Genomic DNA, 9,797 nt, shown 5'->3' with positions numbered 1-9,797 from the left:
CTTTTGAGAAATGGTTGAGGAGTGGAGTGGACATCTGCAAACATGTAATGACGATCTGCATTATATTAGAATGCACCATGCAGAAACAGTTCACAATCGAAGAGCGCCAGGTTATAAAACCGGATGCTTATTTCCATATACGTGGCATGAACTGTATTTTTTATGCGTTTAGAGCGGTGTTTGGTAGCTCTCAAAATAAATGTGGGCCAGAGTAGGGGAGGTCTATTATACGATTTGATAGCAAAACAAATTATGTTCACAAAGTATCAAAACTATAAAAGTTAATGTGTGACACGATTCCAAATATCCCATTTTATAGTAGATCAATATCCGTTATCTGCATAACGGGTACAAAGGCCCGGTGGCCCAGATAAGCAAAATATCAAGATTTTAAATCTGATTTATGACTTATGAGATGTATATCATTCAATGAATTGACAAGAATCAAGATGATTTTTTTTTAAAGATAGCAGGTGTAAAGGAAACGATACAAGGCTGGCGTTTTTGGTGTCTGGCCCTACATACGGGTGTCAGTCCCGGCGAACGCACGCGTACTATAAAGAATCGCTACTATTTTGATTAAATCTAATGTGTCTTTATCATTAATATCATTATCACTAAATATTATCAATAACATTTATGAAATATACAAATGTGTTCGTGTATCAATCAAATTTTTCATCCTTCAAGAACATCTAAATAGCAGACGTCGATATGTCACGTGAAATGAATAAGCAGAACTCTGAAATCCACAAGAAGACGCGGGTAAATGTTAATCCTCTAGGTACATAACGTTGTTATTTTAGTAGTCCTTAAATCTGATTAGGGGATGTGGACCATGTTTGCTTAAAAAACATCGAATTTGCATGTTAATATTTTCCGTAATTATAATCTATACAGGAAGGGAATGGGTATGTGTTTAGAGATGTGATTTGAATGTACATGTACTTTTGGTACTGATTCACATTTATGAAGAGTCCTTACAAACACAAAGATACCGCTTTAGTTACACATGTATACACTTTACGTCATATCCATGGACGTGCAGGCGCCGAAACGTCATTTACGTTTGTGGTCATTTCTCTCTCTCTCTCTCTCTCTCTCTCTCTCTCTCTCCTGTATTACCACGCAGTAATGTGCACAGAATCATTTAGCATTCTACATGCATATTTGCATAGCCATATATACAATGTACAAGTCAAAGTAAACAGTTCAATTCGCCACCTTTTTTTCGCAAGAGAGGGTTGAAAAAAAAATATTATGAACATATTTCATAAACTTCTGATTTAAAGTGTAATTTTATAAATCTTTTTCACATGAATAAGGAAAAGGTTGGGTTTTTTTCAATCACCAAAACCAATGTTGATTAAAAGAAAGTGTTTTACGTTTTCATGTAGGTCTGTAAATGCATACTAAGTTAATTGCTGTTATCTTCTGTATATGTGTGTGTGGATGTTGTGGGGTTTTTTTTCAAAGGACGTGCAATGATGATATTATGAACTTGAGTTTGAAGAGTTTTATACTTTGATATTTCTTAGATGAAGGTGGAAACAAACTTATACACAGCAATGAGATCGTCACGTTTTACTAGATTAGGATTGCTTCCTGTGGACATTTTGAGAGGAAATCGCCCTAGAGCAAAAATCTATATCTAGTCTCACCCAACCCTAAACCATTCTCATTGTCGCAGAAGCAAATGGGATTTTTTTTTTTGAAATCTCACAAAATTATAGCTTATGTCCTCTGTCACCTTTTTTTTTTTCGAAAAAGGAGGGCACAGTTTGCTCCAAGTTGACTTGTATGTCATCATATAAATAGGTATAAAATGCTTAAGTTTTTTTTATCTTCTTTTCTTCTGAAAGTTTTCCCACCAAAATGTCGCAATTTGTAACAATTTCTCACAATTAAAATTCGAAACCGTCGGGGAATCGCCACCGATTTCAGTATATAAACCATCATATAGGGTTGCAACAGATAGGGTATTCCTATTGTTTGATATCGTATCAAGACACCTTGCTACCCCGTCTACGTGTGCTAAATGATAAGGGAGACATTCTATACCCTGTATCCATCTACTGCAAAATGAATACCCCTTTCATTTTTTAGGGTCCTTAATCTTTCTAAAGTATTATGATCTACACAAGAAATGTACCAATGATTGTCATCTACCCGGGGTTTCTCGTGACCCGACTTCGATATATCACGGCGTTCGCCAGTACTCGTTACATGTATACCTACGGTGCGTCCGACATCCTGCACTGGTATTTGCGCCTGGTTGGCAAGGACATACGTAGGCCGTGGGTATAGAAGGACCCACCCAGATCCCACTTCCAGGGGTCTCCAATGCCACTGACAGTTTAATGATAGATGACGGGTAATCTCTGCATTGAAAACTTCTCTGTACGTGATAGTCTATGGTGCAAATCTTTGGTTCACAAAGTGGGTGCATAAAATTGGGGCTAAATTCAAGGAGACGTAAATATCATCTCAATTGTGGTATTCGATATAAAATTTAATGATGATACATATGAAAAGAAAATATCTCTCTCTATCTATGAATTGCAGTCCCCCATGAAATAAACTGACCAGACCTCCCCTTAAGCAATAAACTGTTTAATTTAATTCTGACTGCCGTATAAAAGAAAATTTCCGAAAATCTGATGTTCTTAACAATGAGGATGACAAAGAGCACCTACGTTAGGTAACAGATAGTTCGTGCCATATGAAAATAAAAACCACACTGTATAAAAACCCAAAACGAACTTGTCCGATTGCATGCCGTTATCAACCGGTTTCTTAATCCATGTTATTAAAAACACCTAGATCTGTGTAAATATTGGAGTTGACGGAGTGCATGCAGTTTGGACTCTTGAACCAAATGGTCTTGGTTTTGCGGTAACTACACTTCTTGTATATTATAACCAAACCATGTACATGCAGTACAGGTCGTATTCACCAGCAACTGCTCAACATGCACGCTTTTCGTTTTTTATTCTTCCTATTTTTTTCTTCGGTTGAAGTGCGTTTGGTTTGCAGGAACCGGACTGCTATCAACCCATCCCAGACCGATGTTAATGGGGCATTGGACGCACGACCAGAACGGTCATAAAATACGTAGGTCTATTGTTTTGCACCTGTTTTTGTCGATTATTGTTACAGTAATCGATTTATTGATTTGCTAATAAAACGCACTTATATATTGGTCACCTACGTATTACTGTCTTTTTTTTGCGGTGCATCCCAAGTTGACTAAAGGTCGACAATAAGGTGGGTCAGTTGTAAAAGTACGGAAGAACGGCTTCGCCACGCACATAGATCAGAACTCGGCGGTCAGCACAGTTGGTCAGTAAAATGGTCTGTTTAATTTTCATGAGAAATTGATTGATACTACTCATTTGCTAACATGTTTCAAGGCGACACATAATGGGCGTATTCTGAAAACACTAAGAGACTATCGTACCCAGTAGATTTGTACATTCAATGTAAATATATAAAATTGGAGAGAGAGAGAGAGAGAGAGAGAGAGAGAGAGAGAGAGAACTATAAATAATGTTGGGTAATAACGTTTTTGAAAATTAATCACAAAAAATCTTAGAACATAAGGGTGACCAAGTTGTCAAGTTCCGGACCCAATTCCTTAGCCCTCGATATCCGTTTCCTTCCTCAAGACATTATATTTCTCAGGTGCATGGCTATTTTTACTTTACCGGGTATTTACTCGTATAGTATTAGTTGGATGCACTTCCTCTGTTGCACAAATAAAGGGACTGGGAACAATGAGGTACAATCGCGCCCTCGGTGACTAAAACCAAGATACCAATCTATATGAGCAGAAAAACAACAACAAAACACAATGACGTCAAAATGGTCACGGTCAAAAGGTGAATGCACCCGAGTTAGATAAGTCATGAAGGCAACACCTTCTGCGTGTGTACATGTTGGGGGGTTTTCTATTTCAGATGTCGTTTCCTTTTAAAATGCTAAGATCTCGCCCCGACCTATAGTGCGAACTCCTCAAAGCGATCTCTTGATCTTCCTCACGTGGGGGGAAATCCCACCGAAATAAAATGGACAACTTCGTGCCTGATTTGAAGGCGATGTGAAATATTAACCCCCCGGATTGTCAGTGTCCTTTCGGGGTTGTAAAATAAAAATGAAATTAAAAAGAAATGTATATTGTGGACGTAGATAACACACAATAAAGTGAAATGTGTATAGCGTATTGTATAGCGGATGTTTTAAAAGTCCGCGTGTCAAAAAGTCTTTGGAATCGGTCTATAAAAGCACGGTCTTGTAATTGAATTACTTGCTTGCCTTAGCGTATGAATCCTTGACAGTTTGCCGACTAAAAACGTTCACATTGTAGGAAGATGTACTTTAATACCCCCTTTTTTATTCGTTTCATTGTGTATTTGGTGGACTGATCACGTAATGCATGCATCTAATCTACCGGTATTCACTAGTAACTGTGTGTCTGAAGACAATTCCTCGATCATTTTAATTTTTGCAAACGGCAGAACGATTCTGATAAATTGCGGGGAAAATGCAAATATTGTTTAAGGTTGTATAGACGTTCTGATATACTGATGTGGATGAAAGGACACCCTTTTCAAATGTTATATAGGAAATGTTCAAATATTCGATATTATAAATTTTCCTTTAACAAGATAATTTAATGGCTGAACACATTTCTAAAGTTTTGGAGGCAAATCTGATGGTAATTTGTTGACTATCTAGCCTCCCTATAAAGCTTAAAATGCATTTTTAAAATCATTAGAAAGGTAAAAATTGTAAAAGCCCATGCGGACCTCATTAACTTAATTAACTTGCAGATCGCAGTAGCTGGATCTTTGCGCTACGTTTCTGGCATAAAAACTGCAAAAGAAAAAAATATATATTTACGAATATATAATATGTTTTATATATGTTTCGAAAGAAAGTCCATGCACGTACGTTACCATACGCATTAATTACGGATATGTCCATACCTCCTTAGCAACATTCGTGATAGTGGTGTTGGAAAATAATGGACATACGTAAACAAAAAATAAATGCTAACTTATGTACTTCATAAAATAGATTTTATAGCAACTGTTAGGGAAAAAAGTATAGTAAATTGCTCTTCAAGCAATCTGGATACGTGCCTGTGTTTTGGTTTGTGAAATCAGTTGCAATAACCATTGTCCATCTTCTGGAGTCAGACCTACAACAAAACATGGGCGGATATCGTCAACTTATGGTTTCGATTGCATGCTTTGCAGATTTTAATGCATGGATATTTTCTTAGTTTTCTAACAGCTACGAATCCTCCCCAAATCCGTATGCTAGGAGGTTGCTGATTGTTGCACTCTTAAAATTCCGTCAGCGTTGTCCCAATATGTGACAACTTTCCAGTTTGGCGCCATCTATTGCGTTCATAGCCCACCTGTTTCGTCATAAAAGTCAGTCAGCAGACGACAGAAACCACAAGCCACAGAATAAGAACGAGCCCGCCATAATGAATAAATGTGTTTATACATAGCATTTTGCTGATGGATATGTATGTAAATGTATTCAACACTCAGTGCCATAAGTTTGTCTATCGTAAATAAAATAAAACCCAGCACGCATGTCATTTACTGATAAAAAAAATAAAAAAAACCCCAAAACGTTCAGGTCGCAGAAGACAGTTTTAAATGCAGCTAACCTCATATATTACCATTTCCTGTCTCGCACCAGAAATTGACCACCTAGGACTTGGATTACCCAAGATGGCGTTGGTTTCTTGCAGGTGTATAGACAAGTATTAAATGGGAGCTAGCTCCTATGGATGGTATCAGATTACTACGATATGGCACCCTAGTCCCCGTGATTTATGCAACTCCTTCACTTTGAACTATTCTAATGCTTAATTCACAACTACCACATGAAAGCTACCGAGTTTACTTTGCAAATATTGTGATATTATATAATGATTGGTGACAGAGAAGAGATTTGAAATGGTCCTTAATACACTCCTATAAATCTAGGTTACCGGCAGACCATGGCTCCAACTTTGGTGAATTTGCTTGCCAGACATCTAAATTGCAAAAGAGCAGTCATGCCCATCTGTTCCAAGTAATCAAACTTAGTGGAAAAAGAGGTTCAAAAAAATGAACAACAGTAATTAGTTTTTTATTCATGTTTTATTATATATATTTTTTTTCAATATGTAATTTTTACCAAATGTTTTATAAAATGTATTTATATACACGTGTGTCATTATGAGCATAAATTTCATATTCATTTTTTTCAAACAAATGGTGATAAAAAACATTTATTCAGGAAGTGTGTATAAACAAACTTATACATGTATATGTCCACATATTTATACTTTATATATTAATTAATATTATAGTTTTGATTACTGAATACAAGCATGAAGATGCTGGTATATAAATTGATAAAAAAAATCTTGTGATCAGTTGAAAAAGATTGTACCTCGAAAAAAAACTAAAAATATAACCAGTAAATACTACATAAAATATTCCAAAAATAGAGAAACTCTAATATAAGGAGCTTGATATTATGCTATTAAAACTACAGTGGGTACAAACTTTCTCCAACTGACCAGAAGTAATTAATTGAATTCACCTTCCTCAAATTCAGAGAATGAAAATTTAATAGCTTTGGTTTTTCTATTGTCTTTTGTCCTATTCATTATGATCTAATTTACGAATTTCAATCATAAATATTGTTTTGGTATAACTTTGGTTAGAAAAGTTGTTCCGAATTTAAACAATTTCTAAATGATAAAAAAAATATTTGAGGTAAAAAGAAATAGTTCCATTTAAAATAAATCTTTCAATAATCGAAAGTAAAAATTCATACTCAATACAAATAAATTATGTTTAAAAATCTATCCAGCTTTATATAAAGATGAATCTAAAATAAAGAAATCTAAATATCAATTATAATATAATAACAGCCATCAGAATATAATTTTCAAATGACAAGATGAAGATATTGACAGCATAATTTCACAGCTTTGCAAATAATAAATCTGAGATGGTAATACACATTCAGGTGGGAAAATAGAATAAATGCAACATATGCAACATGTACATGTATAAATCTATATCATTATATGAATACTGATTTGTTTAACTAACAAAAAGATTATTAATAGATGGGGCAGTGTTTTGTTCGAGTGGTTGACCTTACACATGAATTACTACCAGCACATATTCAAAGAGTTCAATTCATTACTACCCAAACCATGTCTTTTTTGCTTTCTTTTAAATCATAATGCTTGAGTTAAGTACAAATATCGAGCAATTTTAATTTTCACTTTTCACACCCCCTACCCCTCCCCCACCCCTAGGTCACCACAAGAATACACTGGCCTTAAGAAAGGGGAAAAAATGAGATCATCATGATTAACAATATTTACACAAGTTCAACCCTTCAGCAGCTGGTGTCGTATAGTGAGCATTAAGTACATCGTCTAACCGTTTGTCTGTTAGTTTGAACACAGAAAAAAAAACCAAACATCTGTTCATCATTGTTTTTGATTCGTTGTCAACATTCTTTTTTGTTTTCTAAACGACAATGCAATATTTACAGCACACCAGGTCACTTCAAAAAATCAACCCCAAAAATTGTCACTTAATTCCTCCTCTAGTCCTAATTCTCAGAATCCAGCCCCGAGTTTGGACCTTGCCCTGGGCAAAATTTGTATGCCTTAGAGTCTTAGCAAGTGGCTTTGCTCAGAAATATCAAGTGAACACTCTTCCTTTCTTTCTTTGTTCTAAGTAGTTTTTGCCCTTTACAGTGAATAACAAGCACCAGTGAAATTTTTTTCTTTTCTAACATTTTTGGCAACTCGATCATTACCAAACAGTAACTAATTTATACTGAAATGTTTCCGTTTCAGTGTCTCTCTATATATACACACATTTACAAATATATACAACATCTGTATACATTTTAGCACTATCACAAAAATGTTATAATAACATAGTTTAGTTTTTGGCAGTATAAATTAAGTAGGGGGGTACGTCCTACAGTTCATGGAATGTCTCTGTCAGCCAGCGAGTGGCTTCTAGTCCTTCATTCTTTGTGACAACCAGGAAATGGGGCCAAGCCTCACTTTGGTCACGACAGGAAGTTCTGCCATTGGGTTGGCGGAGTGTTTTGGTCATCACGATATCACAGCACTATGTGTGCAACAATATTTAAAATAAAATATTTTCCTAATGACCTCTCTGGTAACTACACATAGGTTTTATCGGGTACAGGAATGTTCAAAACTGGCTTCTGCAACGCGCCACCATTGGGTAAATTGGAGCCCTTTTGGATATTTGTCACTATAAGATTGAGTTGCTTCTGAGAATTGTTTCGCTCGAGTTGAGCATGATTCACATAGCGTGGCTCATTGTCTTTGAGTTTATTGTGGTTCTTTTGCAAGGAACCATAAATTTCTTCATTCGTTAGCTGGTTCTCTTGTGGTTCACTTCGACAAGATCGGACCCAGTATCCGGCTAAAAAGGACAATATCGACGACAAAACTATGGACACTACGATGGCGATTGCAGTCTCTGCAACAGATAACGATGACTCCGGCGAACTCCTGACTTCCTGTGAAGATGGTTTTAATTCTAGAAAGAAAAAAAAAGGCAGAAAATTAAATATAGCATTTAATTAACAATCCCCAAAACAAATAAAACTGCATGGACAAAATAAATGAGCTTAGAATCATAAATATTCCCAGATTTATTATTTCTCTCTTGTAATTTATGAACTGGAGACAGCCAAGTTATAAAATGACAATAAATTAAGATAAAAATGAATAAATTAACATTAAAATGAATTTATTGTATTCATGCTGAGCGTTTGGTTTGAATCAATGAAATATGAAATGACATGGAACAGACGTGTGATTGGAGGCGGCCAATGACAATTAAGACGCACATGGAATTAATGACTCACGATGATAATCACATTTTCGTTAACCCTCTATACCCAGCCACATACAAAATACATTGCACAAAACACATTGTCTACTGTACGTTGAACTTATTCTTAGATTTGGCCTTTTATATGCTTATCTATTGATTGTATTGTAAATTTTCCCCCTTCTTTCCCCTTCTCTAAAGATTGCATTGAACCATGTTTGTTAATTCTTTACAACAAATCTGGTTATGCATATTTGCTAAAGAAATGAGTTTTAGGTGATAGAAGAACTCCAGCCATTTCCCTGCCGAGATCTGAGCTATTATCGCTGCAATGATTTGCAGATGAAGAGATTTGCCAGAGGCAGTGTACAAAGAGGAGAGAAAAAAACCAGAATGGAAGATTACTGTGTGTTATTTTAGCCTGACTCAACTATTCTAGAGCTCATCAAGTTTGTTTATATGACACTTTGATAATGACAGATATGGTGCACATTGTCCAGAAATCATACAATAAATATATGCAGAACCTGTCTTCGGAGAGACAATTAATAGTGGCTTGCGGAGGGTTCCTATCAGACTAGCATACGCAAGCAATACATGTTTTTTGTTCAACAGAAATGTTAGTATTATTTGGGTCTTGCCATCACCAAACGGTTAATAGGAATGTTCAAGATATTAGATACAGACAATACTATGTTAGCGGACAAGACAACATGCAGCAACAACACAACAAATAACTAATAAAAAAAAAAAAAACCACAACAAAAAATCAAAATCTGAAACCAAAATGCAACCCATGCATGCAAGACACGATGTGATTGGTTAGAGAAAAATGCAAAATGAATTTGAGTGAATGTCCCAGTGATGATTTGAGGGTTTGGC

At 35.6% G+C, this 9,797-nt stretch overlaps 1 protein-coding gene across 5 annotated transcripts in view; it reads right to left on the bottom strand.

Annotated features, from left to right (window-relative positions):
* Window positions 1-6,137: 6,137 nt before the first annotated feature.
* LOC105345498 (semaphorin-1A) overlaps window positions 6,138-9,797 on the bottom strand; it is a 37,466-nt gene continuing 33,806 nt past the window's right edge. For all 5 annotated transcript variants that reach the window (XM_066089253.1, XM_066089254.1, XM_066089256.1 and 2 more), the window contains one exon: window positions 6,138-8,618. In XM_066089253.1, the coding sequence (XP_065945325.1) occupies window positions 8,233-8,618 (386 nt within the window). In that variant the 3' untranslated portion in view covers window positions 6,138-8,232. The remainder of the gene's footprint in view (window positions 8,619-9,797) is intronic.

This window comes from Magallana gigas, chromosome 6 (assembly GCF_963853765.1).
Source record: "Magallana gigas chromosome 6, xbMagGiga1.1, whole genome shotgun sequence".
Lineage (NCBI taxonomy): Eukaryota > Metazoa > Mollusca > Bivalvia > Ostreida > Ostreidae > Magallana > Magallana gigas.
The sequence above is the reverse complement of the archived record's forward strand: the minus strand, read 5'-3'. Positions and strand labels throughout refer to the sequence as shown.